This window comes from Dendrobates tinctorius, unplaced genomic scaffold (assembly GCF_039654945.1).
Source record: "Dendrobates tinctorius isolate UK_male_01 unplaced genomic scaffold, ASM3965494v1 ptg000043l, whole genome shotgun sequence".
In the NCBI taxonomy this organism is placed as follows: domain Eukaryota; kingdom Metazoa; phylum Chordata; class Amphibia; order Anura; family Dendrobatidae; genus Dendrobates; species Dendrobates tinctorius.
The window spans coordinates 4,729,739-4,756,430 of record NW_027361711.1 but is presented as its reverse complement, the minus strand read 5'-3'; the positions used below and the strand labels follow the sequence as shown (position 1 = coordinate 4,756,430).

The 26,692-nt window shown below is 43.8% G+C and overlaps 1 protein-coding gene across 1 annotated transcript in view; it reads right to left on the bottom strand.

Annotated features, from left to right (window-relative positions):
* Positions 1 to 2,708: 2,708 nt before the first annotated feature.
* The window catches only part of PAH (phenylalanine hydroxylase), a 277,534-nt gene continuing 253,550 nt past the window's right edge, over positions 2,709 to 26,692 (bottom strand). The window contains exons 10-13 of the mRNA XM_073575163.1: positions 25,925 to 26,020; positions 25,669 to 25,802; positions 4,031 to 4,146; positions 2,709 to 2,892 (exon numbers count right to left, since the gene is read on the bottom strand). Coding sequence (XP_073431264.1) covers positions 2,849 to 2,892; positions 4,031 to 4,146; positions 25,669 to 25,802; positions 25,925 to 26,020 — 390 coding nt within the window. The 3' untranslated portion in view covers positions 2,709 to 2,848. The remainder of the gene's footprint in view (positions 2,893 to 4,030; positions 4,147 to 25,668; positions 25,803 to 25,924; positions 26,021 to 26,692) is intronic.

Here is a 26,692-nt window from a genome sequence, read left to right as displayed (position 1 = left end):
CATATTATTTAAAGTTCTTATAATTACAGATCTTTAGCATTACTTTTATTCATTAATGAAATAATGTTGATAATCATGTGCTCTTTGTACGATATTATTCATAAAGATAATATTAATATTGGCAAAAATCACATTTCTACTCAAAAGAATATGATATAAATGCAACTGATATTTAATATTATCAGCAGACTAGCTAAATAGTAATAATAATACAATATGTTGTACTATGGTTACATAGTTTTGCAGCTCTCATTCCCACTGCCATTAGTGGTTTTATGTTAGACTGCAGAGTTAAATTAATGCGGTAAGATTGTACACAATAGCAACACATGACAATCTCATTCAAAGCTAAAGCTTTATATAGATATTTCTCTTTGAATGTTACTCTCTGCTCATGTAAAAAAGAACACTGTATATATGTGTTTTTTATGTTTTTAAATGAGCAGAGAGTAACGACCAAAGAAAAAAATCTATATAAAGCTTTAGTTTTGAATTACATTGTCATATCAACCGTAATAATCCCATCAATACCAACCTATTTTACCGCTAAGGAACCAGAATTTTTTTGTGACACATTTACAGACCTGTACCATTTTAAGTATTTTTTCCATTTGTCCAATCAAACACCATTTTTGTTTTTTACCTATAAAGTCCTACAAAAATGTAGTAGGGAAAATGATCCCATAGTTTTTTATGGGGTCATTCCCACTCATCCAGCAAATCAGTTGCTGTGTTGAACTGGTTTTACAGCCAGACCAGAAAATGTACTTTAGGGCTCATACTCACTTGCGAGAGACTCGCACTATTCTCGTTCGAGTCTCTCGCATGAAAACCTGGCACAGCCGCCGGCACTCGGACTGGAGCGTGCGGCTACATGTATTTCTATGTAGCTGCACGCTCCGGTCCGAGTGTCAGCGGCAGTGCCAGGTTTTCATGCGAGAGACTCGAATGAGAATAGTGTGAGTCTCTCACAAGTGAGTATGAGCCCTTACTGTACGTTCTGATCTGTCTAGGATTCAAAGGGATGACATTTCTCCTTCTGGAGAATGACATGCCTGACATGACTAGCCACTAGTAACAAATGTTTCGGTTGTGATAGACCTTCATCAGTGTAATAGGGTTAATTACTAGAAGATCATGTGAGCATATCGCACTCTGTTAGGCAGAAATCGGTAAAGATGAGTTGCCGGGAACATAGGTGGTCAGTGACCAGTGGTCAGTTATGTAAAATTAGAAACACGCCGGGTAATCTATGACGCGGTGTCCACCGCCAGTCAGGGAGGCGGACACCGCATCATAGGCTCCCGGCGTGTTTCTAATTTTGCACAAATGATCACTGGTCACTGACCACCTATGCTCCCGGCAACTCATCTTTACTGATTTCTGCCTAACAGAATGTGATATACTCACATGATCTTCTAGCAATTAACCCTAGGATACTGATGAAGGTCTATCACGACCGAAACATTTGTTACTATTGGCTACTGTATGTATTAAAATTTCTATTTTTTGCATCAAAGCTCCTTGACTGTGCCCAGTATTTGATATATGATCTTAAGGTTTGTGAACCTACTGCCTGGCACCTCCCTTACTGGCTGTGCTAACATTTATTTCTATACCTGACATGATTGACATGACAGGGTAAGAAGACTCAGAGGCTTCTCATACAGTCAAATTGGATCTCATGCTTTGACAGCACATGTATAGGGGTGTTTCCCCTCTTCAGTGCAAACTGAGATTATGAACAACCATGGAAAAATGATGACAGACTAAAGTGATTGAGACTAAAAAGCTAACACGTAACCCCTCCTTAACAAAATCTCAAACGTGTATTAGATATGCTTTAAAAACTGGATACAAATTAAGATTCTGGTTTGCTATTATCCCAAATCATGTGACAAGGCTCATTAAAGGGTCGATATTGACCAATAGGTGGAACTAGAGTTTAAGTCCTCTTGCTCTCTGAAGAGATAATTTATATATTTAATTTCCTAGAGAAGCATTGCACGGCCTATAAGTCTCCTTACCTTGGCATGTCAAGCATGCCACTCTCCACAAGGAGAAACGTTACCCCTTAGACTCCAGTCAGATGCCCCTCACAGCCAAATCAGATGTGATACTTTGCACTGAGGAGTGGCAACACCCTGAAAAACATGTTTGCAAATTGAGCTTTTTTTATTATTCTAAGTCATGTGGGAGGGCTCATTAAAGGGTTGATGCTTACATTTAAGATTGTTACTTCCAATAGGTGCCACTAGGGCTCCAGTCCTTTTCCTCTCTGAAAATACAATTTGCTGATCTGGCTATGGACACCCGATCAGTGTCTAGCATAGACTTAAAAGGACCGGATACAGATGTTATATATAGAAACTCAACCTTTTTGTTTTCTCCATGGTTTGATTTTTGCAGGATGAGTTGCATTTGTTATTGGCACTATATTAGTTAACTTAATAGCTATTGATTAACTTTCACTAACTTTTCGGGGGGGCATTCATTTTTTTAACAAAAAAAAACATAACTTTTTGTACCTTAAAAATGGATTTAGCTTGCACCACTTTTTTTTTACTAAATTTTATGAAACTAGAAAAATTTTTTGTTTTAGTGGACATGTCAACTGCAGCTGCAGATTACTTACATAACGAATACAATGCATTGGTATACTCAGTATAGTAAAGCATTAGTGCATGATTACCAGACATTGAAAAAAGTTTGTACTGGGAACAAAACATTATCTTTATTTCTATTGTTCGTGTGAATCATGCATCAATATGTATTCAAAAGGTAAGAAGCAGTAATATCTTGATAATATAATGCAAATATCTTGATTCTTTCTTTGTCATGATTTTCTTCACTCAAGCTTCCGAAGTGCAGAGCAAAGGATGCCGATTTCACCTGCAGGAAGTATAATAAAGTATTGAAAGCAGAGAATATTGTATTCGTTTAGAACATTGTATACAACATGTGAATGGGGCTTTATTAAAGAAAATAACTTTACAGAAAATACAGCGATTGGACTGCAGAGGACTAGGTTAAAGATATTTTCTCTTCCATTCAGACTGTTTGGGACATCTGGAAGAATGACTGAAGAAAAGATGATGGACACCATGAGCCATGTGTCATGCCAACAGTAAAGAATCCTGAGCCTATTCAGATGTGGAGTTGCTTTTCATCCAGGAGAGTGGGCTCACTTACTTTATAACCTAAGAAAACTGCCATGAATAAAGAATAGCATCTAAACAAGATCCTCCAAGACCAACTTCTCCCAATGATTGAGGAGCAATTTGGTAATGAAAAAATCTTTTTTATAGCTTGATGTTGCACCAAGTCGCAAGGCAAAAGTAATATCTAAGTGGTTCAGTAATGGGGACATTACTACATATTGAGAGAGGAGGGAACAAGTATTTCATTATAGGATTTAGAACTCTACAAGGGCCAAATACATCTGATCAACAAACTGAAGGGAGCAGGTCTAAATTTTTCACTGGGGCCCATTGGACTCTAGGTATGCCATTGCTTCTTGCTGATGTTCAATCCTTGATTAAGTTATTCTCCCCAAATTGAATGCTCCTTCTTATGCTCTAGGGTCTCTGCCCACTATTTGGTCCATAGTGCCGCATCTCTGACCTAGTGTTCACTCTGGGAAGGGAATTTTAGGTTCCAAAATATGTGCAGTGAACTCCGGGGTCTGCTCACTCACAGGCAGCCCCAGCCTAGAGTGAACAAGGAGTCGGAGATGCCGTGTGATGTAAGCAAAGAGGACCGAAAAACAAACAGGGAGCAGCAGACGCGTGAAGAGAGCAGTGAGGTATGTTTTTTCTTTTTAACATTTTGACAGCTCTCTTCGGTTGAGCAAGGTAGCGCCATTTTACTGATTTCACTCAGAGCAAATTGCAAAATTTCTGCATTCTCTTGAATGAGGATTTTTGTCAAATTTGACAATTCAATTCCAGTCAAATAAAGTCGTCAATTTCTTTTCTAAATACATTGAAAAATCTGCTCTGGTGCTTAAATACATTAGATGGCTACTTACTGTTAATGCAATCAGCTAGATTCTTCAACTGCTGTACATTATCTAACACTTCAATGCTTTGTGTGTATGGATTATAACGCACAGAAAATGGACGAGGAATGGTGGCCGCAAATTTTCTGCAAAATGTCAAAATAAGATAGGTTATAGATGCAAACAATTGGATTTACACGCATTTTGTAAAACTAGATCCTATATATTGAATTTATGAATTAATTGTACACATGCAATCTCTGCTACGTCATTACTATAATTGGCTCTAGCGCATTTGACCCCTCTGATGCTATCAGAGTATGATAATTGAAAAACAAATTAATGTGTGTAAAAAATAGCATTTAGTGTGAAAAAGAAGCAGAACATAAAAACCTATATAAATGAGGTATCACTGAGATTGCAATAACCCAAAGAATCAAGTTGCCTGATCACTTTTACCACAATGGTGAATGGTGTGAAAAAAAATAAAAAACATTTATGAATTTCTACTTTTTGTTCACTCCTCCACCCAAAAAATGTAAAAAAAAAAAAAAGTACCAATAGGTACCAATAGAAATGTCAACTGATATGGCAAATTTTAAGGCCCAACACCACTCGTTCAGCAGAAAAATAAAAAAGATATAGTTCTCTGCATATGGAGATGCAATGACAAATCCTTTCTTTGTAAATTAGTGTTTTAGCATGCAGATTTTTAAAATACTTTTTAACACTGGCATTGCATTACCAGTAATTGTACTAACATCAAAAGATTGAATGTCACTTCCAAATAGCATTAATTGTACAGGCCAGTGTCGGACTGGGGTGCCCACCAGTAACATTGCATTTTGGGGGCCCACTTTTCACCTGCATAAAAATATTAGACTACCCTCCTTCACAAATTTACCTATATCTCTATATAATATATTGGGTAGTTTGGTTAATGAATGATGAGAGGCTGCTTTTTTCTGTACAGAGTGAATCAAGTGAATTATGCCAAATACTGTCCATACAATGGAATTGGGAGCTTGAAGCCTGTAAGAGGAGTCACGATCATGTGGCTGCTTGTTGATAATGCCGTGTGACCATCCGATGACATTGATGATGTGTCCTGGATTGGTCGAAGTGGACATATGCACATAGGAGACACACCACTATTGGCTGAAGAACTGACATATGGACTTGTGATTTTGCACCATCTGGGATTTACATGAGATTACCCGGACAATGAGGATGCTGTCTAAAGATTGTATAATGGAGCAAAGGCACTTTTCGTCATATTCTGATATTATATGTGATATGCATGCATTTCAATACATTATAATTAATTATATGCTGATAGTGCGCTATGCATTTAGAGCTTATGTATTTCTATTTAGGATGATGTACGATCTATACACTGATTTACACACGTGGTCAAAATTGTTGGTACCCCTCCTTTAATGAGAGAAAAACCCACAATGGTCACAAAAATAACTTGAATCTGACAAAAGTAATAATATATATAAAAAATATATGAAAGGGAAGAAATGAAAGTCAGACATTGCTTTTCCACCATGCTTCCACAGAATTGAAAAAAAAAAAAAGACTCATGAATTAGGCCTGGACAGAAATGATGGTACCCTTAACTTAATATTTTGTTGCACAACCTTTTGAGGCAATCACTGCAATCAAACGAATCCTGTAACTGTCAATGAGACTAGGGCTGCCATTATGAATTTTGGAGCCCCATACTGGCAAAATTTTTGGGGCCCGCTTGAGACTCCTACCAGGCTCCACCCCAACCCGGCCTCCGCCCCTCAAACTGTCCACAGTCCCACCGCTCTCTCTTGGGAAAATGCCACTACTCACCAATCACACATTAACAGTTCCCATCACCAGATCAACATATAGCCGGCAGCTTTTGTTTTGGCCAAAAGATTTTTTAAGCTGCCAACACAGCAAAGTAGACTCTTTTGGCTGGGCCCTACTCTACTCTAACCTATTAAACATTTGATAAAATATCCAATAAATTTAGGTTTATTTTTATTTATTTTTCAATTTTTAAAATAACCAATAATATCACATACAAGGGACAAATCACACCGCACCATGACCAGACACTATATTACCACCACATAGTGACCTATAATACCACATACAAAGAATCAAATACCGCCAAACCATGTCCAGACGACATATTACCACCACATTGACTGAATAATATCACATACAAGGCACAAATACCACTGCACCTTGTCCAGACCACATATTACCATCACATGGTGACCAAGTAATAGCACATACAAGGAACAAATACCGCCACACCATGGCCGGACATCATATTATTACCACCACATAGTGACTGAATACTGCAATACTGATCAGTAATAAAAAAAAAACAGTACTAATATCACCATCAGTGCTATTATACACAGGAGATCTGTACTTAGTATGCAGTGTCTGTGCACAAATCATACAGTGATCACCGGTGGCATTATACACAAGAGCTCTGTATATAGTGTCAGTGTACAGGTAATACAGTGATCACTGGTGACATTATACACAGGAGCTCTGTATATAGTGTATAATGTAAAGGTAATACAGTGATCACTGGTGACATTGTACACAGGACCGCTGTATATAGTATACAGTGTATAGTGTCAGTGTACAGGTAACACACTGACTCATCAGTGACTTCTCTAGGTGAAGTCCTTCATCCTTGCTTCTCATCTTTCATCCAGCACAGATCGCCATCACTTCTACCAGCCAGGGCTCGTCTCTGCAGGAAATAACACAGTTATCTAGAGCTCCGCTTGCAGAACACATTACTTATTTTTTTCCCAATTTCTACATTACATCACATGAAAAGAAAGGCAACATAGTATCACTCTGAACAGTAACAGGCCCGACCCCCATTTAAAACAGTATCCTCAAAAAAATAAAATAAATACATCACTGCAGTAAAAATATCCCTTAATTAGCCCCTATGGTAATAATATCTCCCATATCTATAAAAGTTATAAGATTACACCTTACGTTCTGCCTGTCACAAAAGATTTACAACAGGATTTGTCCGCGTTCAGTTTGGCCTGCAGCAGCAGGCATTTTCCAGGGGCACCACGAGGAGGAACGGACTCATCCCCATTTACTGCTTAGTCTTCTTCTGCTTATAATTTTGATATCTTCTATGCTGATTTTTAGTCTTATGCTTAATGTTCTTCTGCTTTCTGTTCTTCTGCTTTTGCTTCTTCTGCTTCTTGTTCTTCTGTCTTTTGCTCTGTATCTTGGTGGTTGTCTTTATGTTCTTTGTCCTCTTGGTCATATTATTTAGGGTCATATTTCTGGTGTTCTTTGGTGTGGTCTTCAGGGTCGTCGTCATCAGGGTCGTCGTCATGGAGATCAATAAGGATTACCAAAGACCATTTCAAAAAGCTTGATCTTGGAAATGTAGCAGAAGGTACAAGAAGGCTGAGAAACTGGCGAGAACCAGCTGACAGTACTGGAACCCGTAGTGGCAGCAGAAGGAACAAGAGCCAATGGCACTACTGAGGAACAGCTGACGGTGCTGGACCCCGGTTACTATGCAGGAGGTACCTGTGCTAGAAACCACTACCAAGGACCAGCTGACGTTGCTGGACCTCGGATACCGAGATGGAGGCACCTAGGCCAAAGGCTCTGGCGAGAACCAGCTGACAGTGCTGGAACCCGGATGGGTAGCAGAAGGAACAAGAGCCAATGGCACTACCGAGGACCAACTGATGGTGCTGGACCACGGTTACTAAGCAGAAGGTACGTGTGCTAAAAAGCACTACCAAGGACCAGCTGACGGTGCTGGACCTCGGATACCGAGATGTAGGCACCTAGGCCAAAGGCTCTGGCAAGAACCAGCTGACAGTGCTGGAACCCGGATGGGTAGCAGAAGGAACAAGAGCCAATGACACTACCGAGGACCAACTGACGGTGCTGGACCACGGTTACTAAGCAGAAGGTACCTGTGCTAAAAAGCACTACCAAGGACCAGCTGACGGTGCTGGACCTCGGATACCGAGATGGAGGCACCTAGGCCAAAGGCTCTGGCGAGAACCAGCTGACAGTGCTGGAACCCGGATGGGTAGCAGAAGGAAAAAGAGCCAATGGCATTACCGAGGACCAACTGACGGTGCTGGACCACGGTTACTAAGCAGAAGGTACCTGTGCTAAAAAGCACTACCAAGGACCAGCTGACATTGCTGGACCTCGGATACCGAGATGAAGGCACCTAGGCCAAAGGCTCTGGCGAGAACCAGCTGGCACCCGGATGGGTAGCAGAAGATACCCATCCAAAGTAAAGTAGCCAGGCCGCAAGCCGGTCGCAGTTACCGAAACCCACAGTCCTACAGGGGGTCCATGTCCCATTGGCACTACAGATCCAGCCTTCAGTGCCAGTTCCCGCAGCCCACATAGGAGTCACCTAAACTGCAGGCACCGTAGAGTCGGCTAACCCGGCCGCAAGACGATAGGACAACGGATTGGTGGCAAAGTGACCTTGACACTACCCGGAAACAGCTGGCATGCTGAAAACAGGCTGGGTAACAGGGAGTACCCGTGCCAAAGACACTGCCGAGAACCAGCTGATGGTGCTGGAACCCAGATGGGTAGCAAAAGCTACAAGAGCTAATGGCACTACCGAGGAATAGCTGACGGTGCTGGACCACGGTTACTAGGCAGGAGTTACCTGTGCTAGAAAGCACTACCAAGGACCAGCTGACGGTGCTGGACCTTCGGATACCGAGATGGAGGCACCTAGGCCAAAGGCTCTGGCGAGAACCAGCTGACAGTGCTGGAACCCAGGTGGGTAGCAGAATGTCCGATTGGCACTACGGATCCAGCCTTCAGTGCCAGTTCCCGCAGCCCACATAGGAGTCACCTAAACTGCAGGCACCGTAGAGTCGGCTAACCCGGCCGCAAGACGACAGGACAATGGATTGGTGGCAATGTGAAATTGACACTACCTGGAAACAGCTGGCGTGCTGGAACCAGGCTGGGTAACAGGGAGTACCCGTGCCAAAGACACTGCCGAGCACCCACTGGCGTTGTTGGAGCCCAGGGACAATCATGGTGTAGGCCGAGGCCTACTTGGTGGTAGTTTTATATCGGTTCCGGACTACAGCTGACTGTCAACGTGCTCCAATTAGGCATCTGTCTCCACTCTGTTTCCAGGATTTAACCTGACCACCAACACCGCCAGTTTATGCGCACAGTAGCCGTCAGCCCAATCCACACGTGTTCCTGTGTTACTGGGGTTCTGTAATGTCAGCAGATCCCCTGATGTGTGTCTGGCAATGTCTCCTGCTCTGTCCACCTTCCCACCACTTGTAGTTGGGGGATCAGCTCACGTAACAGAACACCAGGAACACAGGAACAAGTGTGGAATGTGTGGACGGCAACTGTGAGCAGGAACTGGCGGTGTAGGAGGTCAGGGGAAATACTCGAGACAGAGTGGAGACAGAGGCCAAACCAGAGAATGTTTAAATCAGAAGTAGTTAGAATTTGGAGGCAGCAGCAGTTTGCCGTCCACACAGCAGGGGATCAGCTGACGTTACCGAACCCCACTTACACATGAACAAGTGTTTTTTCTGTGCGGACAGCACTTCCGAGCACCAACTGGCGTTGTTGGAGCCCAGGGACAATCATGGTGTAGGCTGAGGCCTACTAGGAGCCAGGTGTAAATCGGAGGTATTTTGACTTTGGAGGGAGCAGGACACTTTGCCATACACACAGCAGGGGATCAGCTGACGTTACCGAACCCCACTTTAACATGAACAAGTGTTTTTTTCTGTGTGGACAGCACTTCCGAGCACCAACTGGCGGTGTTGGAGCCCAGGGACAATCATGGTGTAGGCCGAGGCCTACTTGGTGGCAGTTTTAGATCGTTTGTAGGCTACAACAGACTGTCAATGTGCTCCAATTAGGCATCTGTCTCCACTCTGTTTCCAGGATTTCACCTGACCACCAACACCGCCAGTTTATGCGTACAGTAGCCGTCTCCCCAATCCACACGTGTTCCTGTGTTACTGGGGTTCTGTAATGTCAGCAGATCCCCTGATTTGTGTCTGGCAATGTCTCCTGCTCTGTCCACATTCCCACCACTTGTAGTGGGAAGGTGGACAGCGCAGGAGACAGTGCCGGACACACATTGGGGGATCAGTTCACGTAACAGAACACCAGGAACACAGGAACAAGTGTGGAATGCGTGGACGGCAACTGTGAGCAGGAACTGGCGGTGTTGGAGGTCAGCGGAAATACTAGAGACAGAGTGGAGACAGAGGCCAAATCAGAGAATGTTTAAATCAGAAGTAGTTACAATTTGGAGGCAGCAGCAGTTTGCCCTCCACACAGCAGGGGATCAGCTGACGTTACTGACCCCCACTTTCACATGAACGAGTGTTTTTTTCTGTGTGGACAGCACTTCCGAGCAACAACTGACGATGTTGGAGCCCAGGGATAGTCATTTTGTAGGCTGAGGCCTACTTGGAGGCAGTTTAAGATAAGACGCTGTTTGAATTTGGAGGCAGCAGGAGAGTTTGCCATACACACAGCAGGGGATCAGCTGACGTTACCGAACCCCACTTACACATGCACAAGTGTTTTTTCTGTGTGGACAGCACTTCTGAGCACCCACTGGCGGTGTCGGAGCTCAGGGAAAATCAAGTAGTAGGCTGAGGCCTACTTGTAGCCAGGTGTAAATCTGAGGTTGTTTGACTGTGGAGGGAGCAGGACACTTTGCCATACACACAGCAGGGGATCAGCTGACGTTACCGAACCCCACCTACACATGAGCGAGTGTTTTGTCTGTGCATACAGCACTTCTGAGCACCAACTGGCGGTGTTGGAGCCCAGGGAAAATCAGGTAGTAGGCCGAGGCCTACTTGGAGCCAGGTGTAAATCTGAGGTACTTTGAGTTTGGAGGGAGCATGACACTTTGCCATACACACAGCAGGGGATCAGCAGATGTTACCGAACCCCACTTACACATGAACAAGTGTTTTTTCTGTGTGGACAGCACTTCTGAGCACCAACTGGCGGTGTCGGAGCCCAGGTAGTAGGCTGAGGCCTACTTGGTGGCAGTTTTAGATTGTTTCTACACTACTACTAACTGTCAGCGTACTCCAATTAGGCCTCTGTCTTCACTCTGTTTCGAGTATTTCCTCTGGCTTCCAACCACGCCAGTTGCTGCTCTGAAATGCCGTCTGCACAACCAACACTTGTTCCTGTGTTACTGGGGTTCTGTAACAGCAGCTTCTCCCTAGAGGTGAGTCAGGCAATGTCTCCTGCTCTGCCCACTTTTCCACTACAAGTAGTGGGAATGTAGACAAAGCAGGAGACATTGCCGGACTCACCTCTGGAGATGAGCAGATGTTACAGGACCCAGGTAACACAGGAACAAGTGTTGATTGTGCAGACGGCACTTGAGAGCAGAAACAGGCGGTGTTGTAGGCCGGAGGAAATACTCAAAACAGTGGAGACAGAGGGCAAATCAGAGAACATATTAAATCAGAGGTAGTCAGAAGTTGTAGGCAGCAGGAGAGTTTGCCGTACACACAGCAGGGGATCAGCAGACATTACCGAACCCCACTTACGCATGAACAAGTGTTATTTCTGTGTGGACAGCACTTCTGAGCACCAACTGGCGGTGTCGGAGCCCAGGGAAAATCAGGTAGTAGGCTGAGGCCTACTTGGTGGCAGTTTTAGATTGTTTCTACACTACTACTAACTGTCAGCGTACTCCAATTAGGCCTCTGTCTTCACTCTGTTTCGAGTATTTCCTCTGGCTTCCAACCACGCCAGTTGCTGCTCTGAAATGCCGTCTGCACAACCAACACTTGTTCCTGTGTTACTGGGGTTCTGTAACAGCAGCTTCTCCCTAGAGGTGAGTCAGGCAATGTCTCCTGCTCTGTCCACTTTTCCACTACAAGTAGTGGGAATGTAGACAAAGCAGGAGACATTGCCGGACTCACCTCTGGAGATGAGCAGATGTTACAGGACCCAGGTAACACAGGAACAAGTGTTGATTGTGCAGACGGCACTTGAGAGCAGAAACAGGCGGTGTTCTAGGCCGGAGGAAATACTCAAAACAGTGGAGACAGAGGGCAAATCAGAGAACATATTAAATCAGAGGTAGTCAGAAGTTGTAGGCAGCAGGAGAGTTTGCCGTACACACAGCAGGGGATCAGCAGACATTACCGAACCCCACTTACACATGAACAAGTGTTATTTCTGTGTGGACAGCACTTCTGAGCATCAACTGGCGCTGTCGGAGCCCAGGGAAAATCAGGTAGTATGCCGAGGCCTACTTGGAGCCAGGTGTAAATCTGAGGTACTTTGAGTTTGGAGGGAGCAGGACACTTTGCCATACACACAGCAGGAAATCAGCAGATGTTACCGAACCCCACTTACACATGAACAAGTGTTTTTTCTGTGTGGACAACACTTCTGAGCACCAACTGGCAGTGTCGGAGCCCAGGGAAAATCAGGTAGTAGGCTGAGGCCTACTTGGTGGCAGTTTTAGATTGTTTCTACACTACTTCTAACTGTCAACGTACTCCAATTAGGCCTCTGTCTTCACTCTGTTTCGAGTATTTCCTCTGGCTTCCAGCCATGCCAGTTGCTGCTCTGAAATGCCGTCTGCACAACCAACACTTGTTCCTGTGTTACTGGGGTTCTGTAACAGCAGCTTCTCCCTAGAGGTGAGTCAGGCAATGTCTCCTGCTCTGTCCACTTTTCCACTACAAGTAGTGGGAATGTAGACAAAGCAGGAGACATTGCCGGACTCACCTCTGGAGATGAGCAGATGTTACAGGACCCAGGTAACACAGGAACAAGTGTTGATTGTGCAGACGGCACTTGAGAGCAGAAACAGGCGGTGTTGTAGGCCGGAGGAAATACTCAAAACAGAGTGGAGACAGAGGGCAAATCAGAGAACATATTAAATCAGAGGTAGTCAGAAGTTGTAGGCAGCAGGAGAGTTTGCCGTACACACAGCAGGGGATCAGCTGACGTTACCGAACCCCACTTACACATGAGCGAGTGTTTTGTCTGTGCGTACAGCACTTCTGAGCACCAACTGGCGGTGTCGGAGCCCAGGGAAAATCAGGTAGTAGGCCGAGGCCTACTTGGAGCCAGGTGTAAATCTGAGGTACTTTGAGTTTGGAGGGAGCAGGACACTTTGCCATACACACAGCAGGGGATCAGCTGACGTTACCAAACCCCACTTACACATGAGCGAGTGTTTTGTCTGTGTGGACAGCACTTCTGAGCAACAACGGGCGAAATAAAGTTCAGGTCATAGAAACATGAACACAACAGGAGACCTGGATCCTGTTGCCAGGCAATTATTTATTCTGGAAGAGGACTGGCAAATTCAGGTGAGATCCAGGCCTTGTTCATTTTCACAAAAGTAAGCCGGTCAACATTATCGGCGGATAGTCGCGTACGACAGTCTGTTACCACACCACCTGCAGCACTAAAGACACGTTCCGATAATACACTGGCAGCATTACCTCCAATGCATACTGGCTAAGCTCTGGCCATGTATCCAGCTTAGAGACCCAAAACTTCAACGGGGAAGAGCCGTCTGGGAGTACACTAACAGTGCAAGACAAGTAGTCTGTCACCATCTGACGGAAACGTTGCCTCCTGCTGACTGGGGCCGTCTGTGATGGTGTAGCCATTTGTGGCGGTCTCACAAAACTTTTCCACATTTGGGCCATACTGGCCTTGCCTTGTCCTGCGGCACTGCCTCTGCTACCTCTTTGTGCAGAGCTTCCTCCACTGCCTCTACCCACATGGCTGCTTTGAAAAGCACTACCAGCAACACTTACGGGGGGAATGGAGAACATGATGGCCTGCACAAGTGTTTCTTGGTACTCCCGCATTTTACGCTCCCGGTTCAACTGTGGTATGAGGCTTTGTAAGTTGTCCCGGTAGCGAGGATCTAGGAAGGTGTACACCCAATAATCAGCCGTGTGGAGAATGTTGGCGATGCGGCGGTCATTTAACAAGCACTACAGCATGAAATCAACCATGTGCTGCAGACTGCCAACTGGACTGGAAACGCTGTCTCCAGCTTGAGGCAGCATCTCAGCCTGCTCAGCATCACCCCACCCTCGCTGCACACACTGACTACTAGAGCCTTGTGTACCTCCCTCCTCTGGAGAGATGTGTTCCTCCTCCTCCATTGACTCCTCATCATCCTCCTCACTAAGTGTCCCCTGCCTGGGCCTTTGTGTGGAAGCACGTTGCGCAGACTTGCCAGAAGCAGATGGCATTTCTGACTCCTCATCCTCGACCTCTTCAAAAACCTCCTCACTTAGTGCTTGTAAGGTTTTTTGAAGCAGACAGATAAGGGGGACAGTCATGCTGACTAGTGCATCATCTGCACTGGCCATCCGCGTGGAGTCATCGAAGGCACGCAAAACTTGGCAGATGTCCCTCATAGTGGCCCACTCAGTGGTGATGAAGTGTGTCCGGCGCACAGTGCGACTTGTTTGCGCCTGATGCAGCTGGTACTCCATTACTGCTGCCTGCTGCTCACACAACCGCTCCAACATATGTAACGTTGAATTCCACCTGGTGGGGACGTCACATATGATGCGATGTTCTGGCAGGCGGAATCGGCGTTGCAGAGATGCAATGCGCGATCTTGCCATGCTGGAACGCCGCAAGTGAGCACACTCTAGGCGAACCTTGTGCAGCAGTGCATCAAGATCCGGATAGTCCCTCAGAAAGCTCTGCACGACCAAATTGAGCATGTGTGCCAGACATGGTATGTGAGTGAGGTTGCCTAGGCCCAGAGCTGCAACTAGATTTCGGCCATTGTCACTCACTACCAAACCTGGCTGGAGATTCGCTGGCACAAACCACACATCGCTCTCCTGCTTGATGGCATTCCAGAGCTCCTGTGCTGTGTGGCTCCGATTCCCCAAAGAAATTAATTTAAGGACGGCCTGTTGACGTTTGGCCACACCTGTGCTCATATCTGGCCTAACAGGCTCATGCAGTACTGATTCCGAGGAACTAGAGTAGGAGGAGGACTCAATATGTACAGACTGAATTCCTGCAATCCTTGGAGTTGGCAGAATACGTACAGAGCCACTCTCCAGATCTGTACCCGGCTCCACAACATTGACCCAATGGGCAGTGAGGGAAAGGTATAGTCCCTGTCCATGGCTACTGGTCCACGCATCGGTGGTCAGGTGGACCTTGCTACTGACGGCGTTTTGTAGCGCATTTTTAATTTTTCCCTCCACATGCTTTTGCAGGGCAGGGACGGCTTGCCTGCTGAAATAAAAGCGGCTGGGCACATTGTATTGTGGAACTGCCAATGACATCAAGTTCCGGAAGGTGTCAGTCTCCACCAGCCTGAATGACAGCATCTCAAGGGCCAGTAGTTTGGCAATGCCGGCATTCAGAGCCAGTGCTCAGGGATGGTTTGCCGAGTATGGCCGTTTTTTCTCCAATGCCTGTGCTACCGATTGCCGGTGAGTGGCCTGGGAGTGTGCTGATGACTGAGAACGTGGTTCAGTGGGTGGAATTTCACTGGGTCTCTGGACAACAGTGGCAGTGGTTCTTCCATGGCGTTCCAGTGAGGAAGCCGAACCAGCTGTGTGTGAGCTGGAGGAAGAGGCCCCAACACGAGTTGAAGAGGTGGTAGGTGCTGCTGAAGGTTGGCCTACATCTTCAGTGTGTCTGTGTAACTCCACCTCGTGCTTGGTACGCACATGTTTCCACATATTTGTGGTATTGAGGTTGCTCACATTTTTCCCTCGTTTAACTTTCTGATGACACAGCTTGCATTTGACAAAGCAAATGTCATCTGCAACTGTGTCAAAAAAAGACAACGCACTGTAAGTCCTGGGAGCACCCGTTTTGTGTTTTGGAAGAGGATTGCTCCTCACGGGTGCCAAAGTGGAGGCTACAGGCAACCAACTCTGCCCCCGCCCTCTCCCTCCTCTTTTGGCCGTTCGGGGAATCTCTTCCTCAGAGCTGCTCCCACCACCTTCCTGTGGCTGACGCCATGATGGGTCAAGGACCTCATCATCTCCACTCCCCTCTTCAAGCACCGGCTGGTCCTGGGTTGTCTCGCCAGCACCGTACGCACCAGAAATTGGCAACTGAGTCTCATCATCATCAGATGAGTACTGGGGTGTGCTGACAATAGGCACTGGCCCACCCGCCTCTTCAGATTCAGAGGGACAAAGCAGTTGCGCATCACTGCATACTCCCTCTTCTTCACGCTCTAGAATGCTGCTTGGCTGGCCACCTCTTTCCAAGCCAACAGATTCTGAGAACAGAAGTAAAGATTGAGATGGCTCCTGTCCAGGGCTCTCAGACTGCCTGGGCAATTTGGCAGGTGGTGAAGAGACAGATGGTTGCTCTTCAGTGCTCTGGCCCTGAGAGGATGTGGAAGTAATTGAAGTGGATACGTTAGCTGCCATCCATCCGACAACGGCTTCAATTTGCTCGTCACGCAGCAGTGGGGTACGGCGAGGTCCTACAAAGCTGCGCATGAAGGACTGTTGCCTGGTAAAAGTGGGGGATGCCGGGTCACTGGTGGCCACAGCAGACACCGAATCCCCACGTCCTCTCCCTGCTGAATCCCCCCGTCCTCTCCCTGCTGAAACTCCACGGCCACGACCACGTGCCTTACTCCCTGCCTTCTTCATCTTGGTAGACTGATAAAGATAGGCAGAAAATTAAAAAAGGGGGGGCTTAGTGCTCTTATTCCTGAACACCTGCTAACCAGTATAAGAAACACTAATTTTGCTAAGAGTGTGTGTACTACATTTTAATATGATCTAATGTGGCCTACACAACTCTAAAGTGGAGTGTTTGGTGAACTTTATTTCCTTTTTTTTGGGGGGGGGAAAATAAAAGGATGTGACCAAAGTTTGAAAGCTATAGTATCACAAACTTTTTGGAGCGATTACAATGCAGGAAGCTAACCTACAATGTAATTGATGAGGCTCCAAAAAATAGGGTGATACTAGTCTGGCTGGCCCTGAAGGGCACAAGCCAGCAAAAAGGCTCCTCTATCTAATCCTATATAGTGTTTGCAACCAACCAATGACAATGGATGCGGATGGAAGCACACTAATATAGGAGCAAAAATCTGGACAAATTAGCTGCAAAAAAAGGACTATGTATGAGGCAGTGACGCACGCTGAGTGGACTACAACCAGTGGTGGCTGTAGAACACACTGCAACGTGAGCTGCACTCACACACAGAGAGACCTATCAGACAGCCAAAAACAGTGCAGAGAAATGGGCTATAGCACTGAAAGGCTGCTGAAAGGCTCCACTGTCCACTCCTTTAGTGTTTGCAACCAACGTATATGGATACGTATGGAAGCACACTACATAGGAGAAAAAAAAGCAGCAATAAAAGAAAAATGTGTATGAGGCAGAGACACACGCTGGGTGGCCTACAAGCAGACGTGCCTGCAGGACACACTACACAGCCCTTGCAGACAGCTATTAACAGCGCTGCTGGGCTAAAAAAATGCTACAGTGGTGGATTATGTAGCCTGGGTAGAGCAATAGATATGTTTGATGATCGCTATTTCTAACTGTCCCTCACAGTCTTCAACAGCAGCCTGTCCCTAACTGAATTCACAGCAGAGTGAACCCGAAATGGCGGCTGCTGTGGTTTTTATAGTGCATCATGACATCATTTCAGCAGCCAAACACAGCCATGCCAGTAGTTAACATGCCTACATGCCTAACAGGTTGTGCCCACACTTCTGAGGATCCCCATTGGCTGAATCAAATCGAGTGGGCTCCTAGCATTATGGGAACTTCCGATTCCGGTATTCGATATGAAAAAAGTATCGGAACTAAGTATCGGAATTCCGATACAGCTAATATCGGCCGATAGCCGATACTTGCGGTATCGGAATGCTCAACACTACTGATAAATCATTAAAAATGGAGCATCTTCTGATAGTGCCTGAATGTCACTGATTTGTTTTAGTTAAGGCTACTTACAATAGCAAGGTGACATTAACCCCTTATTACCCCATATGCCACCTGCTACTGGGCAATGGGAGGAGAGCGGGTAAGTGCCGGAACTGGTGCATCTTACAGATGCGCCTCTTCTGGGGTGGCTGGAGGCAGATTCTTTTAGCCAGGGGGGCCCCAAAACAATGGTCCCTCTCTTGGCTATTAATATCTGCCCTCAGTCACTGGCTTGCCCTCTGTGGCGGAGAAAATTGGGCGGGAGCCCACGCCAGTTTTCTTTGCGAATTAATCCTTTAATTTAACACCTACCGCTCCAAAATTTTACACACACACACTACTAACATTATTAGTGAGGGACATATAAACAAACTACAGATATGCAATGGTTTACTATATGCAAACCATGTCTCATATCCTGTTGGGTTCTGTAATGATTTTACAGATGCCGACAATTGAATTTTAACCTATTCTGCTGTATACCTCAGTATGAAATATACAGTCATGGCCAAAAGTATTGACACCCCTGCAATTCTGTCAGATAATACTCAGTTTCTTCCTGAAAATGATTGCAAACACAAATTCTTTGGTATTATTATCTTCATTTAATTTGTCTTAAATGAAAAAACACAAAAAGAATTGTCCTAAAGCCAAATTGGATATAATTCCACACCAAACATAACAAAGAGGGTGGACAAAAGTATTGGCACTGTTCGAAAAATCATGTGATGCTTCTCTAATTTGTGTAATTAACAGCACCTATAACTTACCTGTGGCACCTAACAGGTGTTGGCAATAACTAAATCACACTTGCAGCCAGTTGACATGGATTAAAGTTGACTCAACCTCTGTCCTGTGTCCTTGTGTGTACCACATTGAGCATGGAGAAAAGAAAGAAGACCAAAGAACTGTCTGAGGACTTGAGAAACCAAATTGTGAGGAAGCATGAGCAATATCAAGGCTACAAGTCCATCTCCAAAGACCTGAATGTTCCTGTGTCTACCGTGCGCAGTGTCATCAAGAAGTTTAAAGCCCATGGCACTGTGGCTAACCTCTCTAGATGTGGCCGGAAAAGAAAAATTGACAAGAGATTTCAATGCAAGATTGTGCGGATGTTGGATAAAGAACCTCCACTAACATCCAAACAAGTTCAAGCTGCCCTGCAGTCCGAGGGTACAACGGTGTCAACCCGTACTATCCGTCGGCATCTGAATGAAAAGGGACTGTATGGTAGGAGACCCAGGAAGACTCCACTTCTTACCCCGAGACATAAAAAAGCCAGGCTGGAGTTTGCCAAAACTTACCTGAAAAAGCCTAAAACATTTTGGAAGAATGTTCTCTGGTCAGATGAGACAAAAGAAGAGCTTTTAGGGCAAAAGCATCAACATAGAGTTTACAGGAGAAAAAAAGAGGCATTCAAAGAAAAGTACACGGTCCCTACAGTCAAACATGGCGGAGGTTCCCTGATGTTTTGGGGTTGCTTTGCTGCCTCTGGCACTGGACTGCTTGACTGTGTGCTTGGCATTATGAAGTCAGAAGACTACCAACAAATTTTGCAGCATAATATAGGGCCCAGTGTGAGAAAGCTGGGTCTACCTCAGAGGTCATAGGTCTTCCAGCAGGACAATAACCCAAAACACACTTCAAAAAGCACTAGAAAATGGTTTGAGAGAAAGCACTGGAGACTTCTAAGGTGGCCAGCAATGAGTCCAGACCTGAATCCCATAGAACACCTGTGGAGAGATCTAAAAATGGCAGTTTGGAGAAGGCACCCTTCAAATATCAGGGACCTGTAGTAGTTTGCCAAAGAAGAATGGTCTAAAATTCCAGCAGAGCATTGTAAGAAACTCATTGATGGTTACCAGAAGCAGTTGGTCGCAGTTATTTTGGCTAAAGGTTGTGCAACCAAGTATTAGGCTGAGGGTGCCAATACTTTTGTCCGGCCCATTTTTGGAGTTTTGTGTGAAATGATCAATGTTTTGCTTTTTGCTTCATTCTCTTTTGTGTTTTTTCATTTAAGACAAATTAAATGAAGATAATAATACCAAAGAATTTGTGTTTGCAATCATTTTCAGGAAGAAACTGAATATTATCTGACAGAATTGCAGGGGTGTCAATACTTTTGGCCATGACTGTAAATATATATATATATATATATATATATATATATATAAATATGTCTCACTGACACCTACTGAAAGTCTCTCAGTAGGGTGCTGTTGTGGCGAAAGGAAAACAGGACATTACATATATATATATATATATATAAATCAAAAAAAGGGCAGCACTACCAAAATTAAATAGTTGGTGCAAAACCTATTCAGCAGTGTCCAAACAGCCAAATTAACAAAAGTAAAAAAATAGGCAGCACTCAAAATAAATGTGAAAAAAGTGGATACTTTACTGATCCTCAAGTGGCAACGTATCAACGGTGACCCGTCTTTATCAAGCCATATATATATAGTCATATATATCTGAACCTGAAAACTCACCTCTTCAGGAAAGCGTACAGCCTGCAATGACCTCGCTACCCCCTCACCTCTACCGGAGTTATCATTTCAACCAACACCGGAACTGCTGCAACCCACCAACCTACTGTGTCCTTATTAGAGTTGAGCGATACCGTCCGATACTTCAAAATAACGGATCGGAATGGATCGGCCGATCTTTAAAAAAAGTATCGGTATCGCCGATGCCGATACCGGAAGTCCCATTCAAGTCTATGAGACTTCCGGTATCGGAAATGGAAAAACCCTTTCCTGCCCTTGTACAGCCTCTCGGGGGTCTGTACGGGCCTTCCGGGGGTCTCTGCCGGCTTGCCGGGGGGCTGTGCCGGCCTGCCGGTGGGCTGTGCGGACTGCCCGGGGTCTGTACCGGCCTGCCGGTGGTCTGTGCAGGCTCCGGGGGGGCTGTGCCGGCCTGCCGGGGGGCTGTGCCGGCCTGCCGGGGGGTTTGTGCAGGCTCCGGTAGTCTGTGCAGGCATCGTCCGATGGGACTACAAGTCCCATCGGGCGATGCCTGCTACCATGACAGTGATTGACACATTAGCCAATGATGGGACAGTAGTAGTCCCATCATCCGGCTAATGTGTTAAATGTAAAAAAAAAAAAAAAAAAAAAAAAAATACTACATACATACTACATGCATGCTACATACATACTACATGCTACATACATAGTACATATATACTACATGCATGCTACATACATACTACATATATACTACATGCATGCTACATACATACTACATGCATGCTACATACATACTACATGCTACATATATACGACATGCATGCTACATACATGCTACATGCTACATACATACTACATACATACTACATATATACTACATGCATGCTACATACATACTACATACATACTACATATATGCATCATACATACTACATGCTACATACATACTACATACATACTACATATATACTACATGCATGCTACATACATACTACATACATACTACATACTATATACATACTACATGCATGCTACATACATACTGCATGCATGCTACATACATACATACATGCTACATACATACTACATATATACTACATGCATGCTACATACATACTACATGCTACATACATACTACATACATACTACATATATACTACATGCATGCTACATACATACTACATACATGCTACATACATACTACATGCTACATATATACTACATACATACTACATATATACTACATGCATGCTACATACATACTACATGCATGCTACATACATACTACATGCTACATATATACTACATACATACTACATACATACTGCATGCATGCTACATACATACTACATGCCTCATACATACTACATACATACTACATGCATGCTACATACATACTACATGCTACATACATACTACATACATACTACATGCATGCTACATACTACATGCTACATGCATGCCACATACATACTACATGCTACATACATACTACATACATACTACATATATACTACATGCATACCACATATATACTACATATATACTACATGCATGCTACATACATACTACATGCTACATACATACTACATACATACTACATGCATGCTACATACATACTACATGCTGCATACATGCTACATACATGCTACATACATACTACATACATACTACATGCATGCTACGTACAATACATTCATACAATACATACATAGACATACAGTACATATAACATAGAGTAACATACTTACCAATACTTGTCACATTGTTCCCCGAAGCCATTGTCTTTTACGGAATAAATATTAACATAACAAACCACAAAAATACTCACCCATGATCAGAAGCAGTCCACGAGTGTGTCCCACGACGATCTTGGGTAGAGAACTGCAGCATCAGCTGATGCTGCCGCTCTCTACGGGCTGCAGGAATCTAATGACGGAAGGTAGGTATCCTTCCGCACTGTATTCCTCCGCCACTTAAAAAAAAAAAAGTCCCTAGTCTCACTTTATGGTAAAAGCTGTGTGGGAAATTCCCACACAGCTTTTACCATAAAGTGAGACTAGGGACTTTTTTTTTTAAGTGGCGGAGGAATACAGTGCGGAAGGATACCTACCTTCCGTCATTGGATTCCTGCAGCCCGTAGAGAGCAGCAGCATCAGCTGATGCTGCAGTTCTCTACCCAAGATCGTCGTGGGACACACTCGTGGACTGCTTCGGATCATGGGTGAGTATTTTTGTGGTTTGTTATGTTAATATTTATTCCGTAAAAGACAATGGCTTCGGGGAACAATGTGACAAGTATTGGTAAGTATGTTACTCTATGTTATATGTACTGTATGTCTATGTATGTATTGTATGAATGTATTGTATGTAGCATGCATGTAGTATGTATGTAGTATGTATGTAGCATGTATGTAGCATGTATGCAGCATGTAGTATGTATGTAGCATGCATGTAGTATGTATGTAGTATGTATGTAGCATGTAGTATGTATGTAGCATGCATGTAGTATATATGTAGTATATATGTGGTATGCATGTAGTATATATGTAGTATGTATGTAGTATGTATGTAGCATGTAGTATGTATGTGGCATGCAGTATGTAGCATGCATGTAGTATGTATGTAGTATGTATGTAGCATGTAGTATGTATGTAGCATGCATGTAGCATGTAGTATGTATGTAGCATGCATGTAGTATATATGTAGTATGTATGTAGCATGTAGTATGTATGTAGCATGCATGTAGTATGTATGTAGCATGCATGTAGTATATATGTAGTATGTATGTAGCATGTAGTATGTATGTAGCATGCATGTAGTATGTATGTAGTATGTATGTAGCATGTAGTATGTATGTAGCATGCATGTAGCAAGTAGTATGTATGTAGCATGCATGTAGTATATATGTGGTATGTATGTAGCATGTAGTATGTATGTGGCATGCATGTAGCATGTAGTATGTATGTAGCATGCATGTAGTATGTATGTAGTATGTAGTATGTATGTATGTAGCATGCATGTAGCATGTAGTATGTATGTAGCATGCATGTAGTATATATGTGGTATGTATGTAGCATGTAGTATGTATGTGGCATGCATGTAGCATGTAGTATGTATGTAGCATGCATGTAGTATGTATGTAGTATGTATGTAGCATGCATGTAGTATATATGTAGTATGTATGTAGCATGTAGTATGTATGTAGCATGCATGTAGCATGTAGTATGTATGTAGCATGCATGTAGTATATATGTGGTATGTATGTAGCATGCATGTAGCATGTAGTATGTATGTAGCATGCATGTAGTATATATGTGGTATGTATCTAGCATGTAGTATGTATGTGGCATGCATGTAGCATGTAGTATGTATGTAGCATGCATGTAGTATGTATGTAGTATGTATGTAGCATGCATGTAGTATATATGTAGTATGTATGTAGCATGTAGTATGTATGTAGCATGCATGTAGCATGTAGTATGTATGTAGCATGCATGTGGTATGTATGTAGCATGCATGTAGCATGTAGTATGTATGTAGCATGCATGTAGTATATATGTGGTATGTATGTAGCATGCATGTAGCATGCATGTAGTATGTATGTATGTAGTTTTTTTTTTTTTTTTTTTTACATTTAACACATTAGCCGGATGATGGGACTACTACTGTCCCATCATTGGCTAATGTGTCAATCACTGTCATGGTAGCAGGCATCGCCCGATGGGACTTGTAGTCCCATCGGACGATGCCTGCACAGACCCCCGGACATCAGCACAGCCCCCCGGCAGGCCGGTACAGACCCCTACAGGGTGCACAGCCCCCCGGCAGGCCGGCACAGCCCCCCGGCAGGCCGGTACAGACCCCCACAGGGTGCACAGACCACCAGCAGGCCGGCACAGCCCCCCGGCAGGCCGGTACAGACCCCGGGCAGTCCACACAGCCCCCCGGCAGGCCAGCACAGCCCCCGGGAGGCCGGTACAGACCCTGGGCAGTCCACACAGCCCCCCGGCAGGCCGGCACAGCCCCCCGGCAGGCCGGTAGAGACCCCCGGAAGGCCCGAAATGACGGCGCATCATGATGCGCACACACCGCGCATCATGATGACGTCATTTCGGCTGTCAATCATCTTTGAACTTCCGATTCCGATGCCCGTGCCCGATATTGAAAAAATATCGGATGTCGGTATCGGAATTCCGATACAGCAAGTATCGGCCGATACCCGATACTTGCGGTATCGGAATGCTCAACTCTAGTCCTTATCCATCATCCTGTAGCATGTAAGCCCGAAAGGGCAGGGTGCTCTCCCCTCTGTATCAGTCTGTCATTGTTAGCTTGGTTACTGTAAGTGATGTCTGTAATTTGTATGTAACCCCATCTCATATACAGCACCATGGAATCAATGGTGCTATATAAATAAATAATAATAATATTATACATATATATGTATATATATATATATATACATATATATATATATATATATATAGACTGCATATATGTTTTCACGAATATTTGAGGCTATGGACCCATTATATGTCCATTTTGCAAGCCGGCGAGGAAATCTCGCCTTACAGATGCCATACAGATGTCACATGGATACTTTGATGCGAGGAAATCGCATCCTCGCTTTGCACACGGATGACATACATGTCACTGTTCATGAAATGTTTCTGCGATTCTCGTCCGTGAAAAACGGACTGATTTTTTATACGTTGTGTGTGACTCCAGCCTAAGAATATACATCTGTGTGAGTGAGATCAGTGGCCTAAAGTCATTTAACCCCTTAAAAACATCTACATCACGGAGGATTTTTTTTCTTATTCAATTCAGGTGAATATAAGAAGACACGTGTATGTAGCTATGAACATACATAGCATGTGTGAATTCATCACATCTTATACTTAAAAGATCAGGACACACTGCATGTCTCATCTTCTGCTTAGGTCAGAGATTTGACCATAAACATGTATAGTTATATTCATGTTTTCAAAATCATACACGATGTCCATGAATTAAATATACTGGTACCAATGACAATTTCACAACATATTGGATATCTGCTTTTACAAAATATGTGGATCTGGAAGAAAGTATAATATATATTTTTTAAAGTAATTAAGGTTTCATTTATGTTTGTCAAAAGTGTGACAATTGTCATTGCAGCAAAAGGATGAAACAAATCCTAATATATTGTAAGCAAAATCTTGTGACCAGTCTCACCTCACTTTTTCCTTTGCATCTTCAAAACTTTCAGCAATAAAGTAAATAGGCTGGAACTCAGTTATCGGGTATTTCTGCAGAGCTGTCTTCTCGGGTTCAAAGGGCTTCAGTTCAGGTTTCTCTGTCAAACAATACTGAAAAAAAATAATTAGCAAAATAAATGCGGATTTCTGGCACTGACAGAGAATGCCATATCTGTGAAGGTTTGGAAAAATGACAGCGATAAATTATAAAACATAAAAAAACTTTTTCAAACCTGCAATTCTCCAAATGATGAAAGCAGCCCTGCTCCGTAAGCCTTTATTTTATCATCTTGTTTGCAAAGTCCAAATTCTGCAGTAAACCAGTATACCTAGTGATCAAGAAGAGAAGAGAAAGTATTTCATTAAGTTACAGCTAAAGAGACAAGATACTAAAAACTTGTCTCTAATCTTTACATTACTGCAACTGTAAGGACCTGCCTGTTACATACCTGTTTTATAGCGCCAGAACAGCCTGCAGTATTGTACAAGTGTAAAATAGTCATGTATATCAACCTTTACAAAAAATTTCACTTACATCAGTCCCATTTCTATATCTTAGACATACACATTCTAGGTATTAATCCCTTAGTTTTTGTGTTGAGTCTGCGAGTAAAGTCAGATACAAAAACCCAAGGTGGCCAACCATCCAGAAATTCGCAGCTACTTTTTTCACCGTCCATGAATTTTTTTTTATGTATTTGTGATTCTTTTTTAATTTGGAGAACCTTGGACAGATTGTTATGACTGTAATTTTCACCTGTTTACAGCTCGCAGTGAATAGAGCTAATGTCTTCATATCAGAATTATGGGCTGTAAATATACACTATATAACATAACATTTTATTTATTAATTTCAACTTTTCAATATGCCAATAAAAAATGTTAGCCCTTCATGGTTTTAGGTCTAGCAGTTCAGAAAAAATGAAAACTTAAGTTGGCATCTCTAAATCCACAAAAAAAGGAAGAATGTACAAACTCTAGGAAGATGTTACACAGTATCT